Here is a 26,248-nt window from a genome sequence, read left to right as displayed (position 1 = left end):
GTATGTGACTTTTTTCGGATATCATTTGCATTCTAAAGCACAAAATTGGGCGATCGTGACGTCAAAGTTTGACTGCCATTGCGCTACACCTTCGTTTACAGTTCTGTATTGCAATGCAAGCCTGCAAGTTGGCGCGGAACTTGAATTTATGATTATCGTGAAATAAAACCAAATAAGAAGTAGTTTTAATAGTTTCAAACATTTGTTTATTCTTTATAAACGTTTTTCATTTCATGTCATTTCATTTGTGTGTTCACATCAGTGTGTTTGTGGTATAATATATCTACAGACGCCGTTGTTCTGGGTGTGCGGTTGGAGATCCGCATACATCTGCTATCTTTTTAAATTCTTTATATTTTTGTTTTTGCTTTGAAATAAAAGTTTATACTTCTTGCATGCAATACAGCTGCATCATAATGCATATATAATGCAGTATGTCTTTTAATCAATCATATAATTCAATCGCTTTTGCTTTGCAGTTATTCAGTTTGCAATTAAGTTTGGTAAGAGCTTTTAAAACATATACTTGTATGTATTATGCATGTATACTATTATATACGATTTCTTTTTTGTCTTTTTTATTTATTTTTTATATAGTAAATATAATTTTTTTAAAATTCGAAAAACAGCTATAAACAGTTTATCATAAACAACAAAACTCCGAAACGAGCTTAATGATGTGGTGAACCTCATTTTGCGACTGTGGTGAGAATGTGTGGCCAGTTGCTTTGGGTTTTGACTACCGCTGCATGAAGTACCTGCACGTTGTTGAAAATGTGTAAACTGATGGAGATGCCCAAATAACGGACCACATTCAATATACATAGATGCCTCAAACAGAGCAACCTATTAATGTATGGGATAGGTAAGTATATATAATTATGTTTTATATATATATATATATATATGGTATGGATATTTTTCATACTATGCGGTGCTGTAATGATTATGTATAAATCTTCGTTTTACTGGTATTCTCTTTGGTATATATAAAATTATTTTTGCTATTTTTCGTAGATTGTTTGCCTGGTATGCATGTATTTATGTAAATATGTATGTATGTTATGTATATTCCATATGGGTTTGCATATAATGCGCACGCTATGTGGCCTTTAACTTATAATTCAACATCAAACATTGCCCTATATTTTGGTTTACCTATTTTTAATTATATATTTCTTGCTTCTTGTATTTGCTATTCTTCCATATTCGCCTAACACACAAACATACACGCATTTGTGTAAGTGCAACTTTCTCTGCCAGATCTAATTCGCAAACCGATCCTCAGGTGCGCTCTATATATAGTATATTGTTTATAGTTTTGTTATTTATGTTTTTCGTATGATGCTGTTAAATGCATTTATGCCTGATTTATTGAATATAAATTACATACATAAATATCTAAAAATAAAAATACATACATGGACATCTACAGCTTTTGGTATATTCTTTTTGTATTTTATTTTTTAATTTTTTTAACTATTATTATTAATACTTGTTTTTTTTTTCTTTGATTTTTCTATTTTTGGTTTCCAACTACTGATTTGTGCTTTTATTGATGGCTCCTGCGCTGCGTTTTTACCGCTGCTTGCATTGAAAACGTAGCAAAATAATACAGATACATGCATACACTTTGTATGCCTAACGGTATGCTTAACGGTATGGCTAACGGTAATCATAGTACATCCATATTTATAATACATACTGCAGTGTACGATTTTTTGTTTTGGTCAGTTCATGGGTGGCTCTGTGTGGATGTGTGAGTTTGTTTTAATTTCTGTGTGGTTGTGTTTGTGTTTGTGTGTTTGATTATGTACATGTTGTCAAGGTATGCACACTGTCGTATAAAATTGGGGACAGCGTAAGTCGTTTAGAAATAAATATACCAAACTGAAGAAAAACGCAAATGAATTTAATTTCGATAATATTTATATATGTATATGCATATATATATATACAAATTTATATATATATATGTATATAGATATATATATATATAAATTAGTTTTTTTATATATCATTTGCTTTTATTCATTCATCAGTTTAAATCAATAATCAACATCATTTCATATAATTCCATATAATTTGTTTAATATTCAAGTATTTTATATATATATATATAGTTTGTTCTTGTTTTCTGTTGTTGCTGTTGTTTTGGTAAGTTTTGTGTTTTTGTTTAGAATTGATAATTTGATAATTTACAGTAATTATTTGGAAAAGCAAAGTACGTATTCTTTGTTTTGGGGTTTATTGAACAATATTCGTAATTTATTGCAGAATTTGTTTGCCTGTCTTAAAGACCATTTTGTTCTTGTAATTTAGATGAATTATATTACATAAATATTTGCTTGGTATATTGGTATAATCAGTTAGCATTATATTTGTGTCTGTTTGAGTTATTTTAGTTTTTTGCCGTGGTGAACATCACTACAAACAGTGTGCGGGACTTTGTCGATCCCGATCTACGCATTATAATTATTACATATAATTATTATAAATGTTATATATCATTTTTAAATATTTTTTACAGGACAAAAACATCTAATTTAATAGTTAATTTTACTTGCATTATGGAAATAATCAATAATATTTATGGCCAGCTCTCCTTGGAATGCTTTCAATTAAACTTGTTTATATTTAGCCATATTAAGCAGTTTTTATTTATTTATTAATATTTTTATTTTTTTACTTTTTGCCAGTTCATTGAAAATACCAATTTAGTAGGTTTGTGCACAGGCCGCACAACATTATAGAAGTTTATATATAAATGTATATTGTTAAGATTTCATGTATATATATATATATGTATATATATACTTGAATATAATATAAATAGTAATAACTATTATTGTTCTTAATATTTCTTGTTTTAACATTGTTTTTCTTTCTTTCTTTTTTGCCTTGTTAATAATCATTTAATTAGTATGTATATATATATATATATTTTTATTAGGACCTAATATGCTTTTCCAAATTATCAATTATGATTAACAAATACGAGAAAGTTAGGAGTATTAGAAACCTTAAGAGTTCGACATAGAGCAGAAGCAACTCAAAGGAAATCATTTAAAAACAATAGATAAGCTTATAGATTAAACAGTTTACCAAAGAATATCATAAATCAGGATCCATAAGGGATGAATTCTTCGATATAAGTTAAGTACTTTAAGGTTTTAACTGATGATATATTCCATTGAAATCACGCTTTAAAGTTAAACTTTTGTTATTTGCTTTTATGTTTCTGATGTTATTTGTGTTTGTTCTACTTATTCCTTTTCTTCTTCTTTTCCTTTGTTTTTAGCCGATTTGTCAAACGTCAGCATTGTGTATACATAACATAAGTCTATGCAAAGGTTATACATAAATGGTTTATATTGTTTATACTCGCAATATATTTAGTTTTTTGTTTATTTTTCTTTGCTTCATATGTCTGGCATGTACTCTCATATATGTTGATGTTTATATACTTACACAGTTACAGTAATACATAATGCTCAATAATTAAATATAATAAATAATTTACATAACAGTTTATTTTCATCTTTTGTCTTCTGCTAGTTATTAGTTGTCATTAGGTCTAATATTTTCTTCATCGATTTACTAATAAACTTTAAACAGCTTTTGTTTTCCTTCAAAGTCAAATGAAAACTGGTAAGAAAATTGTTTTTTTTTTTATATAGACGCTTGACTAGTTTAAAATGTTATTGAACTTAACGTTTTAAAATTATGATTTAGTTTGTTCTTTTACCGTTAAATAAATGTATGCATGTATATTGAGTATATAGACTTTATCAATTTAATTTTTAACATACTCGTAGAATTTTCTTTTCATTTTCATTTCCATATTCATTTTCATTTAACTATGTTTTGTTTTCATCTTTTATTCGAATGATAACATTAATGTTATAAACATGAAAACGAATAAATGACTTTAATTTGAAATAAATTTGATAAATCTAATTGGAAAATCTCTAATTTTATAGATGGACAAAAAATTGCTTTTGTTTATAGGTATAAAAATGTGATGGATTTAACTTAAACTTCTAGATTTCTCTGAATGGAGCGGTTTTATATTTTTTCGTCGTGTTTGCCTATCTCATTTGTTGATAAACTGCGCAAACAAATCTATTTGCAATAACTACGATATTTCTTTTATTGATTGTTGTTGGTTTTTATTTTTGTGGGCTCTTGAGGTTCTTGAAGATCAATAGTAGCTGATGATCCATACGATTTCAATGTTGACGGTTTGCTTGAGTTCTCTTTGGTTTTGCTTCATCTTCAATATGTGTATGTACGTGTACTTTATCCGCATGATACTAAGGTGTGCTGTTATTCTATAATAAAATAGACCAATTTTTAATACGATTAAAAAAAACTGTTTTCAAATTTTAATTATATACGTAAACATTCTGGGTTTAATAAATAAAGGTCCTATTATTAAGATGAACAACAACGTCCCAAACATTCCACAATTATAAGTTTACAAATTTCGTTTCTCTTTCGTTTTCACGGGCGACCGATCCTTAACATCTGTAAGTTAAGGGATGCCAAAGAAAACAAATGTCCGGCAAATTTCTGTTGGATTTGAGCCGGCAACTTCTCGCTTGTAAGTCCTTCGGTCAGATATCCAAGCAATACAGTCTCATTCATACACTTCTTCGACCATTTTCACCAATTGTAGATCCAATTACAAAACCCAAAAGGAAGTTATTACAGAAATTACAGGTTCCTAGGTATTACTGCGTGGACTGTATATTGATCACCAGTCAGTCAGTTAGTCAATGCAAATAGTTATATATAGAAATAATAAGATTCTGAGTTGTGACCAACCTGCAGTTATCAGCAATGTAGCGTTTACTTCATATTCTTTAGTATTTCGTCAGTTTCCTCGGGATCCTTGAGAGTGTGCCATTGGGCTATGGGTCGACGTGGGGAGGCCAGCATATCGGACCAATGGCGCAACTCAGTGCCGGTGCCCATGCAGCCAAGTATACAGCGTCCAATGGGCTCAGAGGTGCCAATACGATCGTAATCCACAACGGTAACAACAAGACAGATTTTCTAAAGATTTTCCAAATCCGGTTGCAATAGCAAAAACATTGCGTTAGTCAGTGTATAATAATTGATGCATTATTATCTAAACGGTCTCTTTCTTGGGGCTGCTATGCGTTGAGCATAGAACTCTTAGATGGAAGAACTTTTGCTATTACATATTTTTTTTAGAGAGAGAGGTATACGTGTTCTGTTTTGTGGGTTAAGAGGAGGTAGGGAACTGTTACTGTTGACAGGCGACACTACAAACTCAGTATTAGAAAGCATTATGCATAGGCAAAGTTGACACTAAGTGTTGAACAAATATTTTGCTAGGGGTGCTCTGTAAGAACTTGGTGTAGGTTAAGATTGGTAGAGTTTCGGTCGGGAGAACCGAATCGCCTGTGTATCCTTTAAATTTTGAAGTTCTGTCAGCCAGATTACAGTTCATTTGTTATTTTAGGTGAAGAGCTTAGGAGAGCGTCCCAACAAAGTAAATTACAAGCTGAAGGGGGGGGGGGGGTTTATCTAAAGGTGGGCGACATATTTTCAAGCATTACAAAAAGCGCCATTAAATACAATTCTAAAGTAAATGAGTTAAAGCTGGGTCCATGTTTTGTATGGTTTTTCTTTTTTTTTTTGTTAACAAGCATTGCATGCACTTGACTAAGCTTTAAAATAAATTTTAAAAAATGTCATGATAGATAAATAAATATATTGTTAGTTTGTTGAAATGAAAAAGCGTATGAGTTTTTCCCTCTTTGCTAGTGGTTTAGTATATAGCTTATGTTAAAATGTACACATATAGTTCGCCCCTGTTAACCTGGGCTAATGAACAAGTTACTTTTCTTTTTATTTGTTTTTTTATATAGTAAATATAAAATGCTTTTCGGCTGTCAACATTTAAGCTGAAGCAAAAAGAAAAATGTTCATTAAATACGTGTAAACGAAAATGTATAATATTCAATCCCATTTGTCGTACATATTTCCTTCATTTCTTGGTCAGATAATACAAAAACGTTTGCGTTTCTACTTGTTTTGTTTTTTTTTTCGGGGAGGTGGGGGTTCCGGTCTCGGACTAGCACACGTAACCAGAGTTCTTTTCAGTTTTGGATGTGGTACTAGATGTATGTAGTATGTTGTTAAAAGTATTCATATTGATACGCTATACTTCTCTTTGCTGGTGTTCATTTTGATTGCATATATCTTTAAACTTGTACTGTATTTCTTGTATTTTGTAGTACTGTAGTTAAGTGGTGGTGGTGGTGGTGGTGGTGCGATTGGTTAATTCGATATTCAAATCAGAAGACAGTGTCAAAATAATGTACCCGTATATTGTGGTGCATTATTGACGCCGCTGACGAGAGTTTGCGATAGTTTGTATTATGGAAAGAGTAGTAGGTAGTTTATAGGGTTTGTAGTATTGTAGTTAAAAGTGAGTGTGTTTTCTCTTTATCAATCATCAATTATCGAATCTCTTATGCATTACATTTCCACATGGACTCGTGCACTGCATTGCGAACAGCTCTATGCGTACACGCGGTGTATTAAAGAGAGGGGGCTGCACTACTGCTCCCTCTCTCTCTGTCGATCTCTCTCTGCGTATTGTTAAACTACGGGTAGACTGTGTGGGTGTATCTCAGGCTTTGAGGCTTGAGAGTCTGTAGTTGTTACTACGAAGCGGAACAGACCTAACCTACGAGTTGTCATTGTCTGTGTCAAAATCAACATCGAACATATACAAATAGATATACATATTTTGAAAACCAAATCAGTTCAGAGCTAAGCATAAAACTTAAAATTTGTTATTTGTTAATATTTTTAGTTTCTCAATCAACTACACAACGTAAAAGCAAATCAGGACAAGATTGACTTTCGCAAACAACGTGCTGCGCTCAGCATATATTTTGTATTATTTACATCCGGCATGTGGGCGTGGCAGTCGTTGAGCGAAGTATATATAATATATATATATATAAACACAAAACATAAAGCAAAAAGTGTTTTTTTTTTAGGTTTTTGGTTAAATACAACATTGAACATAGAATACGTTTCGGTTAAATTTGTTTTTTTTTTTTTTTTGGTTTTTGGGGGGCACACATATAACAATTAATTTGATTAATCGAGTAATTGGTGGAGTTTTTGGGGGTTTTCGGGCAATACGAAAGTTGTTGGCCAACCGTTTATTTGTCTTTAAGAGTTCTTTGAGTAAAAGTGACATTGTTGTTATTTGTTTGGTATACGAATACGAGTATTCAACACATGTAATATACAATACGTGTATATAAGGTGTATATATATATATATATATATATATAAAAGGATAGTTATATAAACAACAACAATTGCACGAAAGAGGCTAGTGTGGTTTTAATTGTGGGAGGCGGGCTTGTTACTCAAACTTGTTTAGAACATGTTTTGGTTTGGTTGATAGTTCAGAAAGGACAGCTTTGGTTACAGTTGACAGTAGGTAGTAAGTAGTAGTAGAAGACGTAAGTATAGTAAGGTAGTAGTAGTAGTAGTAGTAGTGGTAGTAGTAGTAGTAGTAGAGTAGTAGTAGTTTTATAGGATAGTATAATACATTCTCGCATACTTGTATTTGTTCAAATGGTACTTCAAATGAGAACGACTCATTATAGTAAGGGTTGAGGGTGCATTTTTTGATACTTGTCTTCTTCTTTTTCAAACGTTTGCCATTTTGCATGATTGCAATTTTCACATATGGATCTATAAAATAGAAAAAATTGAAAGAAAGAAAAAGAAAACATTTTCTTTTATAATAATAAAGTAAAAAATTTGAAATTGATGAGCAGTTTTTTGTTTAGCTTTTGAATTTTTGGGTTTTAAGTTTTTGACAGTTTACACACACATATAACGAAAAAAACGGTACATAAAACGGTACTTTGTTTGATAATATATATATATTATTGGTTATAAGATAGTTAACAAATTGTACTTCAATAAAAGAAACAAACGATTAAAAGATTAGAACAAACGAAAGCAGAAACTTTGGTATAAACAGGCCAATTCCATGGAGGATGTGGCAAATATATAAATAGTTAATAAACTCTTATATGCTTTTATATGTTAGCATTTAAGGTTTCATCGCATAGAAACGTAATCAACATATGGAAAATCGCAAGAGTTACAAAGTGCTTATTAATATAACATCAAAACGATATTTTTCTCGGTTATCGTTCATCGGTAGTTATCGAAGAAGTTTGTTTCCACTTTCGATTGCCTGCTCTTGAAAAGAATTGTTAAAAATTGTAAAATTAAATATATTTAGTTATTTGGTTAACGAGTATTTTAGAACATGGGAACTCTTGAAACTCAAGGCACACAACGACAAAATCATAAGATACGAAAATATAGTTATAGTTGAAATACAAATAGTCTCATCATCAGAATTTCAGATCGAATATCATTAGAGCATGGAAAGAATGTCAATTGCTTTTTCAAAACATACTTGAAAATGTTCTTTTGTTTGTAAAAGCCTAGAAGAACTTGATAACCCTTTTGGGGTTTGTTTGTTTTTTGTTTTGTTTTTGGATATATTCAGCGGCAACGTTTTGCATTTTGGCCCCTCACTTGGAGGTCCGAAATAGTAGTTAATGCGAGTGTTTGAATTGAAATTATGTATTAAGTAGAATTAGATTACATGCAAAAGTGAAGCTAGAAGCAAGCGAATTTAAATGTACCACTAATTTGAGCCAGAGCCATTCGAATTTAGCTGCTGCCAGGCATAAGTTGAAAACTGTGCAAATTTTAGTGATGGTAACGTTGCCAGACGAGAATATATCCATGGATTGGTATTAAATGATATTAATTGATTTTTAGCGTACGCAATATTACTTAAGAGAGAATAGTATTATAAAATAGTATGCAAGTCGAAAATTTGCGCTAAATTAGTTGAAAAAAAATCGAATGCTGCGAATTGACAAAAGTAATTAGGGAACAAAATTTGAATATTTTTGCTCTCTGCAAACGTTGCCTTGCCGTTTGCATTTCTCCGTTTGATCGTAACAAAGAAAACCAAAAAGTGTACTCAAATTATTAATCAGATCAGTAACAAAGCAATACCAAAATTTAATCACACTTGGTTATATACGAGTATGCACATAAAATAGACTCTGAAGCGTTGCCAGATTTGCGAAATTGATCCGACTCATGTGAGGAATCGTTGTTCGCAATTTGGCAACGCTTTGGTAGCACGCTATATTACCAGACAATCCACCGACGTCCATTTTCTTCAAGTTCTTGGCCTCGAGAATGACAACCGTCAACTTTCCAGCGGTCGGCACATAGCGCAGCGAGAAGCAAATGTCACCAAGCTTTTCCTGTTGTTGTTTGACAAATAGTTAGAAAAAAAAACATTTTCGTTGGATTAGTGCATAGGCTAAAATTCAATACGGGTTCACAACATTGAACACTTTACATAAAGTCTAAAAAGGTACATTTAATAAGATTTATATACGAATATATATTAACTGGTCGCAAAAGGTTTTTATTTGGTCGAGACAAAGGCAGGTCGAGACCATCACAGTTCGCAAAAGCTGTTTAAGAATCCTGTGACACTTTGGGCATACTCTTCGGTAGAGATGAACGATAATTCGATAACATTTGATTAACAGAATGTTATCGATAGCAATGCAGAGAATTTTATTTTTGAAGAACATTTGAATTCGTGGCGAATGAATGCAAATTCTTATTATAAGATATAAAAGTTAATCACAAGCCCTATTAAGAATTACGATTCATAGAATATAAAATGAACTTTAGTTAGATTCTCGGCAAAGACACAAAGGTTAGTTTAAAAATTTTTCAACCATAAGTCGAATCTCCATAATTATTAAAATTTGTTTTTGTATTCAACTGCAATTCAATAGGGATCAGTGGCAAACACCGCCTAGGTAAATTCGATGGAGTAATAATACGATAAATAATCGATATATATGTAAAAACAAGGGTACACAAGATAAACAGTAAGACATTTTTACCCAATTCACATGAAATAAGGAAATACGCAAATAGATATATCGTATATATATGGCTTACAGGGATATATATTGGTAGATGGCACAGTACGAAGTACGGAGTATACAGTTTTTGTATAGTTAAACAATGGTTACATTAACTTTATTTATAGTTTAATATTGACACAAAACGAAAACGTCACAAATAAGTACATGGAAATACATTTACTGCACGTCTTAGAGCTTCGATTTGGTAAAGAGTATATGTCTGTATATATATGTATTTATATATAGTTGGTGTATATAGATATATGTAAATAGAACTGAAAATTGATTATGAAATTAACCTAAACAAACAAAACAAACTTATTTACTTTTGTTTGCGTGTTGTTTCTTTGTTGTTGTTGTTGTTGTTGTGCTTGTTGTACGGGTTGTTATATAGAGAATTGTTGCAGACTTACTGTTCATAATAGATACAAGTCATAATGCTTATAGACAAACTCTTTTCGAATTGTTAGTTACTTATGTATATCGAGTCACCCAGCTCAAAACCAACGGCGCAAAAAGCAAAACGGATATTTATATATGTATATATATATATTTGTTTCTTGTTTGATGTTGAAAAGAAGCAAACCGAATATGTGAGTTGATAGAGAGATAGTTTTGAGATATAAGACAGCCGATTCGTATAATATGTACAGTTTGGCTACGTTCTTTGGATAACTACATGGGGGCCCGTGGCCTCAAAAAGTACTTAGTATTTAGGAAATCAAAAAAATAGAGAGAGAGGAGAACGAGCTAAAGTTGTGAATATTGTTTAAATCTATGTACATGAAGGCATCACAGAGTAATTAGTTATATATTACAATTGAAAGAAAGTGGCACATGAATTCGCTAGCATTATCTAAGTATTTTAATATTAATATAAACCCTTGGTTGGTTTGCAACCATTTGCCTTTGTTTGGGCTTAACTTTCAGTTTCAAATTTTCGATTTGGATTTCGATTCGATTTAGCAAACTTCTATTTTATTGATCGATTGGGAAATCAACTGCCAATTGTTTAATTCAGTTCTCCAAAGCCAGCAATTTGTACAAACTAACCGGGGATTTTGTGGAATATTTTGTGTGTTTGTACTATATAAAACATGTGTTCTTTTGAATAGTTATAGTTAAATTAAATTTGTTTATATAGAGAGCGAGCGAGCGAACGAGCGAGCTTTATATAGTAACAGAATGAGACAGAGGAACAGAAATACAGAGAGAGAGAGAGAGTTTTTGAGTAGTCACTTACCGCTACTTTGACTTGAGTTTGAATTTGAGTTTTTGAATTGAAAGTTTTGGCTTTGCATGGGCTTTCAAAATGTCTCAAGACTTTAATGTCGAATGTTGGGTGAATTATGTTTATGCTGACCAGAATATAAAAATAAGATTGAAAGTAAATAAACAACTCAATAAATTAAACATGAAAACAAAAATAATAGTAAATTAACATTTGTTGATCATTTGTTTTATATATTTGTTTCTGACTGTCATCGAAGCTCTGCTTAAACATTACAGCACACAAACAAGTTGCAAATCATAAATAAATAGTTATATAATTGCATTATACACTAATCAGTCGGGCGAGACAGCGATAGAGTTAAAGAACCAAACACAAAAAATTGCTAGTAATCAAATTACGAAAGAAGCATTTTAACAATTACCTTAAAAAACATAAAATTTATTCACGCTTTTACAATCGTATGTTTAGAGTTAAATCATTTTATTATGTTTTTTTAAATTTATTTTTAACTTTTGCTTGGTTTTTTTTTATTTTTTTTTTGTAAACTGAACAAAACACAAACACAACGAAAATAACTTGAACACATTTATGAGGACAACAACCAAAGCAAATAACGATAATTATGAAGTTTCTCCCAAGGAGAGTATCGATACTTACATGTTTCCGATTAATTCAGTGGGATTCCAGATGTCGTTATCGATTATGAGACAAATTGTTTCGAGTAAAGTAGAGTTTTGATATTGAATTTTTTTTTTTAGTTTCAATTTGATTTTTTGTATAGTTGCAATTTGGTGAATTTTGAGTCGATTGTATAGATTTTTGTTGATTGAATTTTTTTTGTTTATTTTTAGCGATACGTTCAAAAATAATTAAAGAGAAAAATGAAGAGCATATTAAAAATTTTTCAATTGCAGTTCCATTAAAATTTCAATAAGTTGGCAAATTTGAAAATAAGAAAATGTTTTGCTTCAACGAATTTGATTGTGTACAAGTTGTTCGCGTATCTCAGTGTGTGTCTGCGTATGTGTTTGCTTATGTGTGTGTGTGTATGTGTAGTCGAAAGTTAGTGTAGAGTACTTATTTAAGTGGCATTAATGTCTTAATAGAGTATATAGTCGGAAGAGTATAGTTTGTAAGCAAAATCATGCAGTTTGGTTTTTCTTGGCTTGTGTCTTTATATATGTTCGAGTATATGTTATTTCAGTTGCTAAACTAGTTGCTTATACTAAATTATTAATGAATAGTAAAATTAATAAGGCATTTTGATTTATACCATTGCAGTTAATTCTATGTTATAAAAGTGAAAGAATATTCTCTTAATTATAAAGCTATCAATTACAATGAAGTAAATATATTCCTAATCAGTCTAACTAGTCGAGCCGATATAAATATGTCCGTCTGTCAGTTTCTCTTCATTCTTGTCTCTCAGTTTTAAAGCTACATGGAAATTTTGCAGAGGTCTGTCCTTCTGTGGCCCGTACTATACATTCGAGTTCGACCGGATCGGACCATTATATTATATTATGTATATTATCGGTCAAATTTCTTTGTTTCACTAGATGTGTAGACCAAACTTGACTTCCATTTAAGCAATATGTTATCAACATCTGTCTAACATATCACATAACTATATAGGATGATTCAGTCGTTAGTTTTTGTTCTCTCAGCAATTGCGAATAGTTTACCCTTCGTATCTACAAAACCCTTTGCTATCTGTCTACTAGGGTATTTGTTTACTTATAGTATATTTTTATTTATTTATTATTATTTATTATAGTAGCAGAAAGTTTTCAAAAAAGTTGACTTGAACAAATAGTAATATTGAGATGTTTTCTGCAAGTGTATAGCACATTCGGCTCACCGAACTACTTATTTGCTCTTCCTTTACTTTCTTTTGAATATCTTTTAAAATTTTGCATTCGCAGGCGAGATTTGGGTTTATGCATTTTGTAGATAGTTTTTCTGTGTACATGTCAGTAATTGGGTGTGTGGGTAAGCGTGTGTTAGTGTATTTGTTTTGTTTGTATTCAATTAGTTGGTCCAATTTAAAATGACTTATTTTATGTGTGGGTTTTTGTTGTGTGCACAAGTTTTTCGCTACTTTAAGAATTATATGCAATTAGTTAGCTTAGTTTTTGTTTGGGGGCTTAAAACAGTTCGAATCACGGTGCAAAAAGAATGGTAAAGTTGTGTACTTAGCAGACAGGGAAGTGTGCGAAGTTGAGTGGAAAATTTGTGTCTAAAGTTAAAGCTTTTTTTCTCGTTTACCAGCATGTCTATATCAGATATAGAAATTGCAACAAATTTCTATAAGAACCTTACAAAATCTGTAGGCCAATCATATATTATATATATTTCTTATGCCATGCTGTTTGCTGTTTAGAGTATTTTTATGCCACAAATCCTCTCAACAAAATAATATTGCAGTGTAATTATTTGCATGTCAGAATGCTAAACAAGTTCTTATACAAACAATTCAATAGAGTAATACAAAAATTCAACTACAATATTAATGATGCGAGAAAAGATGCAGACATAACAAGAGAAAGTTGTAGAACGATGCGCAAACTCTTGTAAATTCTTATGGGATATTAAATAAGATTGATTATCTTGGATATAGTACAATAGGTTGGGTTAGCAGGTTGTGTGTTTGTTTGCGTGTGTGTGTGTAGTTCGATGCATAGAAATTATTGTTTTTATTATAGGATGTAAATATATTGATACATTGGAATGTTGGAGTGTTTACAAGAGCGAGAGACCATAGAGACAGAGCAAGTTATATAGGATAAAGAAAAACTAAACGAATTGGGTATGCATAAGTGTTTGTTATTGTTTTTTGTTTTGTATTTTCTTTTTAAAAGTTTAGTATTTTTTCATTGTATTTACCTTCTACAAAAGTTCAAGAAAACAAGAGTTATATTTTGTAATATATTTATGTATGTATTGAAAACAATTTGTTGAGGGGGAATTGGAGAAAGAGAAATTGAAGAGTTTATATTTCAGTTGTAGATATTTGTACTTTGTGTGTTTGATTAAATTTTTCACACAAACCAAAAAAGAAATCATAAAGCTTAAAATTGTTAGATTGAAAAATGTGCAAAGAAATCAAATTCAGTATTTACAATCTTTCATCAACTTTGTCAGGAAAGTTGATCAAAAATTTACGGAGCTTGTTTTCCATGTTGTCTTTGTTATTGTTGTTGGTTTTGTTATGGGATTCAATGGAGCATTACAACTGTAATATATATTGTATATATATTTAAAATTGATTTTTATTTATATTTGCATTTTGAACTGGGTGTGGAAAAGTTGAATAAAAGTTTTGCGCATTGCTGTCTGTCATTTGTTTATGTTAATCTTTGTTGTTTTTTGTTATTTGCTGTTGTCTTTGTAAATTGTTTCTGTTGTACTTATGGACAGAGAGTGGAGCTGGGGTAAATACTTTACTGGAGCCGACACATTATTCAAATTGAACTTGTTTCAAATACAAATACCAAGTTGGTCGGTTGTTAAAGTCTTTATGGTAATGCGAATTACATACACACTAAACACAATTTTGAGGAGTTCCGATTATACCGAATACTCTTTATGCATGTCTAGATTACATAGGTCACACGCTTTTTTGAGTTTTTTGTTTTCTGGTTTCTGGTTTCTGTTTTCTATAGTTTGTGGCTTGTTCTGTGGGACAACGTAAACAAACCCAAATATGAACACAAAATTATAAGCAACAGTTGTTGTTTTTGTGTCTGTTTGATCCAAAGTTAAATCAAATCAATTTAAAACAAATATTTGACACTTAAAGGCACATTTAGTTTGTTAAGTACATATACATACAGAATGGAAATACCAGGTAAAAACCGCCCTTACCCCCAGAACAAAAAAATTATTTGTGTATTTATATACTGTGAGAGTTGCCATGGGCCAATCTCTACGTACCTGTCCACCCTCACCCTCAACGCTGATCAGATCACGCCATTCCTCAATGGTTTGTGCCAAGTCGATGGTACACAGCGGCACCTTCACCTCGCCGATTTGGTCGTGTTTCGAGAAGCGGTCAAAGTCAAATATGGCGAATACTAGCGTCTTATTCATGGCATCAGCATACGGTAAACTCTGCAGGCGAACTCACAGTCAATGTCTATCACCAGGGAAGGTAGGTTCAATCGAAATTTGAATAACAAACCTTGAAGGTGAATGTTTCATTGAAGACAGGACTCAACGTTTTGCGGTGCACCTTTGTCTCAAACTTCTTCTTCTTATCGGGCAGCAGATATACCTTCACATAGGGATCTGAGGTACCGCCCATGTCCAAGGCGGGCAACTCCTCGGCCTGTATAACGGTTACGGCCAAGCTGTTCGAATTGAAGTCGTATTCAAGCTGCAATATATACATTATAGAATAATATCCGCAAGTGCGGTATTCGTTCCCATAAAGAAGAAAGAGACAAAACAAACGATATTAGTTAAAGGTTTACACAAAATTTCCGAAAATTGCAATGTGTTATGTGTTTTGTGTGCTGCGTTCGAAATAAGTGTAGTTTTTTTTAGCAGATTTTTTTTTTAAAATATAATACTTTTATTTCATTTACTACAATTTTAAATACTTTTTCAAGATAAATCATTTTTAGACGTTTCTTATGCCAAATAACATTGCAGCTGATGGTACTTGAGTAATAGGTTTGTTCTGGGCAAGGTCAAAATTCCGTTAAACTTATAACTTATACAGAACTTTATTAAAAACTTAAAAGCTTTAAAGGTACGTGACAGCTTTGAGTCGGATTAAAAAAGTGAAACCTATTTCGGCTTAAGTCAAAAGCGTAACTGTAGAGTTGCAATCATCCTCAGAATTTAAGCTGTTAACGCATTAAAGCTTTAAGCCGGAGTTTTATTTATTTTATGTTGAAATATGAACTGAAGAGCTTTATTTTTCTAATGATTTAAAAATGTTACATAAGTCTAAAGCCTCAAGTTTATTTTAAAGTTCAAGCTTAACTTGAACGCACATTAAAGCTTCAAGCCGAATAAATAAAGTGCATTCCCTTTGCTTTTATGTCGAAAGCTTAACTGTTAATAACTCAGATATATTTTAGAGTTCAAGCTTTACTTGAAAGCACATTACAGCTTCAAGCCGGATAATCTAAGTAAAACTTATTTTTTTACAATCCTCTTAATTTAAGCTTTTGGATAAGTCTACAGCTCCAGTAAAGTTCAAGCCTAACTTTCAGCTGATGTCAATTGACGATAAGTGTATGAAAACGTTGTTTCTCGGACATTGAAAGTATTTAAAAATATAATATATTGTCTAATATTAATTCAAGTTGAATAGATTATCAAAAGAAGTTTCTAAACGAAATTGTATGAATCACTTGTGTTTATTTTGACCAATACTAGAAATGTTGTGAGCATGTGATTAAGTTAAAAAAGGCAAAATAGTTTATAGATAAGGTACGTATTTCTGGCACTCTCGACGCGACTTGACTTTACTTGACTTGACAGGTGTTTCCTTTATTTATGTAAAAAACAATAACAACAACGACAGTGCATTGACATTAACTATATCTGGTATTGGGTTAGTTGGATTAGTTGAGAGCTTGTTGCAGGCCATTTGCAAATTGAGTTCAATTGGTTATGAGCCATGTAAGGCACGGATCTTACCTTGAAGTTAAGTCGCCCCAGCTTCTGTTCGCTCTGCTTGTCCTCTTCGTCGCCTTCTTCGGCATTTTCGGTGAGTTCCTCCATATCAGGCTGAACCTATGGCATACCAGAACCCAATAACTACTAAGATTTGATGGCATTGCAGATACTTACTTTCTCTTTGTATGCCGATCCCAACAACTGTACCGATTTCATATCGACACCCTTCTTACCCTTACCATCTTTGGTTCTTCGCTTCTTGAGGAATCTGCGCACACAGAAAAATATAATACCAAAGACGACGAGGAATACGAGTATTATAATCGCCACCACGCCCCATGTGGGCAAACCAGTGCGTTCAGCAATCGCCTCGGTGACCACTTCGCCAGCATGCTCAATCTTTTTGATGACCGGCACGGAGGTGGTAGCAGCTTCTATATAGAATAATATATATTTATTTTGTAAACCAAGATTGATCTTGGTAGACAATGTGTGACCTACCCTCAGCCTCTGTTGTTGTTTTTGGTACTATTGTTGTTTCCACTTGTGCAATTCTTTGACTCTCGGCTGCCTGTTGCTCCTGCTGATCCAGTTCCCGAAACTTGGAGTGATGTGTCGTTTCTTCTATCTTCTGATTGGCCGCCTCCAAGTCGGCCGCCGGCTCATCACTCGACACAGGCGCCGGTTCTGGCTCCGTTTCCGATTTTGCATTTGGCGGCATATTGCACTGTGGTTATGACTAGAAAAAACAACAGAAATTAAGAAACTGTATTAGGTCTAAAAATTGTATTCATATAATGTTTAAAAGTTGTTAATTTTTTAACTTTAATTTCTCGTGAAATACCCAAATTTTTGTGGTTCTCTCTGCGTTTTCATATCATCATTGGACACCAATATTAATTACCGTGGTGTAAGAGTATATAATATTTTAACTTTTATTTTGTATTTCGAATTAATGGAAAAAATCTGAAAAGTTTTATTGTACTTCCATAAACATTGTGTGTTTATTTTGTGTAAGATTTTTTTTTTTGATTATTTTCTTAAATTTCTTATTTATAAAATTTCAGATTACGAACATATTAGTTCCGACCTTCTTATTCTTATTCTATATATCGCCTCGGCTCGCCGAAGATTGAATACCCTTAACTTAAAATTTTGCCCAATTCTTCCTATAAAGCTATGTGGTATAGAAGTCCGGTGTTGACAATATGAAGCTTAAGTGTAAAGATCATAGTAAAACTAATAAATGACGGAATTGGACATGATATTTTGTCGACCGTACGTTCCTTTTAAAGTATATAATATAGCATTGAAACATGGAAACATTGGTCAATTTATGTAAATAACAATAACCATATTAGTGTGCTCTGCAAATAAAGCATTATGAGGCAGAGTCGCTTAGGTATCTGAGAGTCAGACCAACAAGTGGAAATTCAACAGCAGCTTTATTTTTTTATTTTTCTTTTAAAGAAAAGAAAATTGTAATAATAAAGTCGTTGTTAACATTCATAATTTGAAACGTTCTTTTGTTTTGCTACAATACTGAGTACTTAGTTTAAGGATCATATTCCCGTCAGGTTTAAGTACTGCAAATTCCTCAAGTTTTTTTTTATGACTTTTCCACTTCGAGTTATTTGTTATATGTACGAAGCATTGAAAACGAAATTGAGTTTTATATTGTCTTCACAATAAGCTCGTTATAGTACCCATGTCTGTTTTTTCCCAGCATCTTAAGCTTAAAACTATTAGCAAGCAGTTTGTAAAGGACCTCAATTTATTCCAAACAATGTCCTAACTAAAAAAATGTTTATGTTTTCTTGTTTTTCTTTTGCCAATCATCGTTTAAAAATAGCTTCAACAAAGTTGTGCGAAGAAATCCTAGAAATGTCGTTGGCAATTTAGCTCGGCATATCCTGGAAACACTAGAAATGCGCCGAGGGTGTCGACAATTGGCGCAGCAAGTAAAAGTACTCATATATAGCATGCCAAGGACACGAACGCATACACTAAGGCGCCCACACGCACACTCTCGTACAGACTATCAGCTTTCCCAACGCGCACGCACACTTACATACACAATATCAGCTTTCTCCACGCACACATACACACAAAATTGACAACGCTCGCATTTCTTGAAATTTTTTTTCTCAATGTTAATTCATTCAGATAAAACTACTTGTGACCTTTTCGCTTTTATTTTTTTTATTTATTTAATTTTGTTTTTTATTAATTATTAATAAAATAAGTATTATTTACTAAGCCAATTTCATTCACGTTTAATTTAAACGCTTTTGTACATTGTGTGTGCGCGCATAGCCTTTGACCTTTCGGTCAGGAGCCTTGCGCTGGCATTTTTCTTTCCAGTTGCTTTCATATTTCTTTGATTGACAGTAAGCTGCTTGAAGCAAGAACTTGGGTAGACATTGTTTGAGATAAACTTAACATAAAATAATTGCCCAATTAAAAGTTGAATGGCATGCCATCAGAGCTGGCAACAGAGACATTTATGGTATGGTATTTGGCTTGGGTATTGATAAATCTTTGCTTTGGGGCAGAATTTATTGGGCCTTTGTCTTTCTTTAAATTTGTATCAATATTTATATTGATGAAAGAGGAAACTTTGGTTACCGAGAATATCTATACATACTTCCACAAATTGGAAATGTAATTTTGTAATTTTATCTTCTCTCGGTCTCCTTGAAAATATTTATAAAGAAAATAAATAATTGAAAATATGGAATATTTCAAGCAGCTCCTTCTTAGAAGGCGCCGTTTTGTACAGTGAAAAATAATTAATATAGATTTTTATTAATTTTCATACTTGAATATATTTTCAAAAATGTGAATAACCAATTATTAAACTTGCCCAAGCTGATTTAAATAATGTATAAAAGGATTCATATATAAAAATATTGCCATATATATAAATAACGTCTTATGTAACTTTACGAACTTCACTTAATTTTAAAGAAAATATGCAAAATAGTTTAAATATATTTATAAAGATAAGCAGCTAAGTTGAAAATTGACATTTCCAGCATGTCGTATACGTAATTTAGGCTCACAGTGGCCGCCAGTTGCTTCTAAATGAGCTAAGCTAAGCTGCTGTTGCGGTTGCTCGCAAACCAAATGACGTCAAAGGCTACGGAAAACTCAACCTATACCTCCACACAGTCACACACAAATACACACACACATAATGGAAAATAAGCACACCCACACACTCAGACAGCCTCGAGCGACTTTGTTCATAAATATGCGTGAAATTTAAATGAGCGGGCAATTTTAATACAAATGCCTGCTTATTTTGTATGAAACTTAATTGGTGGGCGGCCATTGGGCGCAGCAGTCGCATTTACCCTATAAGACGCAGTATTTTAAAGCCATTTGATAGGCTTTCGAAAGCATTCGAGCCTTGTTCTGACCACGCCCTTAAGCTGCTGCGGCAATTGTGACGCCATTGGGACCCTGCAGCAGTTACTTAAGCAAACATTGGCGACAGCTTTCGCAAAATCAATAAACTTAAATGCTTAGCCCAAAGACAATTTGAGCCTCGGCCCAGCAGTCAAGTGCTCCCAAGCCGGGGCATGACTCCCAAGCAAAAAGCGGTGTCAATTTGACGGCAGTTGGACTAAGTGCGCTCCAATTGGAGATTGAGCTTGAAAGATGAATTTAGACTGAGAATTTTGAGACCTTTTTGTGTGAAGCTGAAAGAAGGGATCATGAAATCTATCAAGCATGCAAATATTTCTTTACGTTTGCTAAAGTAAATATATTTGATAGATGGAAATGAAAAACCAAGACCACGCGGATTGGACTTACAACTTATTTTAAATGGATAAAGCAACAAACGCATCAATGGAAAAGTATATCACAAGTCGGTCTAGCTCACTTCCGTCCGTCTGTATGCCCCCACTATTTCATCGGACAAAGGGCCTAAAATCTAAGATCCCACATTTGCAACTCTGGTTTTCCGTCTTTAGGGAAATTCACTGAATATCCTCAATAATATGTATAACAAATATATAATATAAACAAGGTCTAAGGTAACAGAATATTTAATTTTGTTTTGTAAAACTCTCGCTTACATGTTCTCTTTTTGCACTCTAAGCACTTTCTCGTTCTCATTTGAGCACACATCAAATATTAATGCCACAAAAAAGTCCAAAGCAAGATGATTGCGCCCCTTACAAAAAGCTTGCTAGAAATAAAGAGCCATCTCAGAATTGGCACATTCGGTACGTGATGTTTTATTAATACTGCAAATCACAAGCTGAATAACGTTTTCCATAAAAAAGGCCAAACGGCCACTGAGAAAATATTGTAAGGAAAATGTGGAGAAAATGTGAGAATACTGTCATAAAAGCAGCAACAAAGGAGACAGCACAACGATTTATAGTCGTTGTGTACGCTTCAAGTGGGCAGTGCATCTACGAGATACTTCTTTTTAGTAGCAGCACACGCAGATACACGCACTCACATACGCACACGCATGCATTTTACTGTCGCATACATTTGCGCTCAACTACAACAATATTTGACATTTTGCCAGCGCTGCTTTTGTGCTTTTGGCTGCGTGCTCGCTCTCCTTCTCTTTCTGATTCTCTCGCTCTCTTTCTGGCATTAAGCACACGGGTCAGCTAGGTGTGCATGTGCTTGTGTGTATTTTTTATGATGTGCCTGGTGCCCATTTGTCTGGCATAGTCGAGTAAAAAACGAAAAACTACGCAGTTTTAACTGCGAAACGAGTGCCGTAAACAATAATCTAGGTGTTGCTTTTGTTTATATAAATTGGTTTTTATTATGTGACCAGCTTTTTCTTTAATTGTGTTTTATTTTACGTTTTTATCACACAAACACATTAAAGAGCCCAGTAGAGTTAGCCTGGTAAAACTAGTTGGGAACTACAAAGACATAAACTGCTTGCTCATTTAAGTCAAAGTTTGTTTGTTTGTTATGTTTAAAGTTAGAGCTGAAACTGCATGGGAATTGTAATTATAATATTCTTGATTTTATTTTAGCTTTTTTAAAGGCTTCGACTCCTTTTTCGTACACATTGTGACCTTTCATATTATAAGCTGGGGCACTCGCTGGCCCAGCTGCATTGCACCTGAGATATAGAAGCGCAAAAAAGGCTAAAAATAGCAACAACTGGTTGTCATTTAGATTAGGGGCAAATTAATTTAACGATAAGATAAATTGACTTCATAAAACATGCAGCAGCGAGATACATGAACAAAGCAGCCGAAACTGTTGTTGTTACCCCAGTGACAGGCACTCAAATTGCAGGTCAACGTCAAGAACTGACAATCAGGCTGTCAAAACAAATTAAGCTCTGGCCCAGACGCACGGCACTGCCAAATATTCCACCTGCGAATACAGCAACAAACATGACGCTGGCATGTAATAGAAATAGAATTAAGTGTTTTTTTTCTTTTTGAGTAGGCGAGGAAAACAGGAAGGCGACCCTCAGTGAAGCTCAGCCATTAATTGTTAAGCTTCTTCATTCCCTGATAGTCGTTGAGCAGGAAACGGTTAAACTTTTGGCGAGAGAGCGCGCCAGAGAGAGAGAAAGAGAGAGAGACATGTGTTTTGCCTTGCCTCTCTCCAGGTCTTTCGCTCTCCCTCTCTCTTTCTTTCACTGCGTTTCCTGCGCACATAACCCAGAGAAGGCAACAATATAAGTTAAAAGCCGTGGGTAGAGTAGCGCGAAAAAGAAACCCAGACGAACGGCTAACCAAGTTAAGGTTGCTGAGGCGACAGTCTCCCAGAGGCGATGATGATGATGATGATGACGATGGCAAAAAGAAAACTAATTTTCCACATCATTATGCTTTTCGCTTTCATTGCTATCAATACTCTGTTATTCAGCTGCAATCTTAAAAGCTGCATTCGCACACACACATTTCCCACGTTTATTGTATCAGGGTCCGTTTGGAAAATATATTTGGCATGGGCGTAAGGGGTCAAAAGTACGCACAAACTCTATAAGGCAGGCCAGTGTGTGCGTGTGTATTTATATATAAGTGCCACTCTTTGTTAGTGTGTGTGTGTGTTTGCTTTGGAAGCAGCGTCGACTTGATTATTGGCAATTATGTGCGGTTTGTATATGTTCTACCAAAAGAACCTCACACATAATTCGTGCTAATAAAAAAAAACGCTTATAGCGTTCAACATCTTCTGCTTCTTGCCTTGATTTTCTTAATTTTGTCTTTTATTTTACGTACATATTTTATGTTGATTTTTTGGCTCACAGCTCAGCTAATTAACAAAGAGCCGACAGGCAAAGAGCTGCTTAATTAGGTTCAGCTGGCCCTTATGCACAGTTGAAGGACACAGTCCCCGAGGCAGGTAGATTATCTCGAGCGAAGCTAGAAGCATAGATTAAAAGCAACTCAATTTGTCTGATAGACTTAATGTATTTAAGATGAGATGAATATAATATAATATATTATAAATCTTTTGATATTGAAGATATTCATAACTTTTCTTATCCCAGAAAACTGTCAACTTAGGCAAAAAAGTAAAATGAATATATATATTGTTAGATTGTTACCTTAATAGAATATTTGACTAAATAATAGATATCTTATTAACATCAAATGGGTATTAACTTAAGACTGATACTTAAGACAAAATGAATATGTATCTTATTATTTATGCCTAGTTATTATCTGCGGATTAGACTGTTCCTTAATAAATGCCCCAATAAGTATGCTATAAATTATCAATAGCTTTATTTGTACTTACCTTTTAGTAAGACAATGTTGCCAATGTATATAAAAGGCGCAGACCCAAATAGTTTATTGTTATTAGAAGTTAACGTAGTTTTCTGAGTTTTTTTATTTGTTTTGTTGGTTGTTCCTTGTTGGGCTTTGAGCAACGGTAAGCGAAGCGTAACGTTGGAACTTTGATCCGGCAGGAGGGCGGAAGGCTCAAGACGGTCTCAGGCTCGGGCTGCAGGCAGACGAATCATGTGAATGATGTGAGGGGGCTGAATGTGTGTTGTGCTGCTTGGCTAGTGAGGCCTCTGCTCAGCGCTAGTCTCACATGTAATTTGAACACTGTTGTTATCGATTTTCGATTATCGATTAGCGATTTACGATTGACGATTTGCAGGACGGTTGCGAATTTAATCGGAATGTTTTGTTGTTCAACGCGTGGTAAAATATATTTTTGTGTATATTATGCCAGACGTGGAAGCGCAATGCAAGCAGCAGAGAGAGAGAGAGAGAGAGAGAGAGGGAGAACAGAAAACAGAGCGTATACGTAATATTAAAAATACAATGGTATGCGTAAATATTGATAGAGCGAATCTCACTGCCCGTTATATGTCTGTATGCGTGTGTGAAAGTGTGTTTGCGTTTCTGTGTGTGTTGGTGTGGTTGAGGGGAAGGACAAATTCGCTTTTGCTGCTTCTGCTGCTGCACGAAGACGTTGTTGAAAGCAAACTCAGGATAGAGATTTTCTTACAGCCGTTTTTTTCTCTAGAGCTTTTCTCTTCTCACTAACATGTGTACACACTGTTTAGCTTGTACAATTTTGGGATTTATTTTGTCAAGTTATTAATAACAATTTTCCACTTTTGTCTTGATTTGCGAGCTCTAGCAATTTGATAAATTTTAAAATCAGCAGCTCAATTTTCTTAGTGGGTCACGATGCGTAAAATCATGTGGAAAAATCAATATTTAAGGCAGGCACATCACACGCGTTTTCACTTTCAATTAAATTTTCATTATATAGGCCACCGTTCATAATATTCTGGTTGCGTTTTTTCGAGACTCGAATAATTATTGCAAAAAATTTTCAACAAGCGCAAATAAATTTGCTTAGGCATTGCCAAAAATTCTGATATACAAAAAATGTTCTGCTTTTTAGCACAGCGCGTGCCATCACACGCACACACACAAACACCCACACAAATAGAGAGAAAGAGAGTAAGAGAGACACATACACACATACATGAGCACACGCACAACACTTTTCGGCCCTTCGTTTGGATTTTGCTTTATGTAATAGCTCAATTGGCATTAAATTATGATATTTTAACTATTTGAATTATTTTTTCAACACTTTTGCAAAGGGTTTTCTTGGAATTTTGTTGCTGTTGCTATTTGTCGTTTGGCTCTGCAAACATTTTACTTTTGTTGAATTTTTTCTTTTCATTCACCTTCTGTGCAGCGCTTTTCACTTGCAGTCAACTTCCACGGTCGATGTTCATTCGCGTTTTGGGCCACACAGTCAAGGAGCAGCAAGGAAAAAGCCCTCAGACAATTTTCAGTTGCCAGCGAAAAGAGCGAAACGGGTCAGGCATCGATTTTGCGTTGGTGGCCAGCGGGTGGGCGGGGCTTGGCCGTGTAGACCACAGCAGAGCTTTTGAAGAGATTGTAGACTTTGACATGAATTAGGCGAGCCAAGTTCGCAAAATCGTTAACTGTGATTTAAGTTCACGCTTATTTTAGATTAAGATGTAAGATGACAGATCGAAAGCTCTAAAGCTTTTTTTCATAATAATTTTATGTTTCTTTTAAGACTAACATCATTCAAATATATTTTTCTGATATTAAGAGATAATATAATTATTTAAATTGAATTCTAAAAGTTAATCTATAATTTAAGATTTATAAAAAATGATATCTGTCATATTAATAATACAAGTAGTAGTCATTTAGTTTAACTATAGTATGGTATCTTAGAATCTGTTTTCACTATGGTATCATAAAACAGATTTCAGTAACTATTTACTGTGCGAGTTTTACGCAAACTGCCGCAAAAGCTCATTCCTTCTCTCTCTCTCTCTCTCTCTCTCATTCATTGAAAACATCTGATGCGCAGCCACATGTTTCGGCAGTAAAGGTCCCCATAATGTGAAAAGTTTCGGTGCATGCGTACTGCCAAGAATATTTCTCAATGACAATGGAAATAGCTAAACGTATACGCGCATGTGGATGTCAGAGCTTTTGCAAGCAACCCGGCAAGGACATTGTCTGTGTGGGGGTAGCACAAAAGCTTTAATAGTAAAAAGCTGTGACAAGCTTTAAAGTGTAAGCTTAAGTGTGAATCTGCGTTACGGCTACTGTGCGACAGATGGCGCTTCACATTTTGTAGCTGGCGAAAATCAAACAATAAACTTCCAAAGTGCTGCGAAATGTGAAAATTCAAATGCATAGACAGCATCATTAATGGGGCAGCCGGCACTTCCGATGCGCAATTACGCATGGCAAACACAAATCAAAATCAAAATTCAAATGTGATATGAAAATCATGTCCTGGCAACAGCCCGAGAGCCAGACGCACGTGATCTACTGCAAGGATGAGCTACAAT

At 33.6% G+C, this 26,248-nt stretch overlaps 1 protein-coding gene across 4 annotated transcripts; it reads right to left on the bottom strand.

Moving 5' to 3' along the window:
- Positions 1–180: 180 nt before the first annotated feature.
- On the bottom strand, positions 181–25,156 carry Syt1 (Synaptotagmin 1). Of its 4 annotated transcripts, none has more exons than XM_064679231.1 (11): positions 25,094–25,156; positions 23,674–23,987; positions 17,425–17,662; positions 17,098–17,357; positions 16,945–17,040; positions 15,473–15,667; positions 15,226–15,402; positions 9,257–9,371; positions 7,625–7,758; positions 4,831–5,061; positions 181–4,334 (listed from the first exon to the last, which is right to left on the bottom strand). In XM_064679231.1, the coding sequence occupies exons 3-10, from the start codon at positions 17,642–17,644 to the stop codon at positions 4,855–4,857; spliced, it is 1,404 nt and encodes a 467-aa protein (XP_064535301.1). In that variant the 5' UTR covers positions 17,645–17,662; positions 23,674–23,987; positions 25,094–25,156; the 3' UTR covers positions 181–4,334; positions 4,831–4,854. The 4 variants fall into 4 exon arrangements, with proteins under 4 accessions (XP_064535301.1, XP_064535303.1, XP_064535302.1 ...); XM_064679233.1 differs by having other exon boundaries at positions 9,257–9,365; XM_064679232.1 differs by having other exon boundaries at positions 16,945–17,034.
- Positions 25,157–26,248: the final 1,092 nt, after the last annotated feature.

Source organism: Drosophila montana, unplaced genomic scaffold, assembly GCF_035044405.1.
Source record: "Drosophila montana isolate Dmon_TW-CO22-7 unplaced genomic scaffold, ASM3504440v1 contig_1_1, whole genome shotgun sequence".
NCBI lineage: Eukaryota > Metazoa > Arthropoda > Insecta > Diptera > Drosophilidae > Drosophila > Drosophila montana.
Note: the sequence above shows the minus strand (reverse complement) of the source record. Positions and strands in the feature narration are given on the sequence as shown.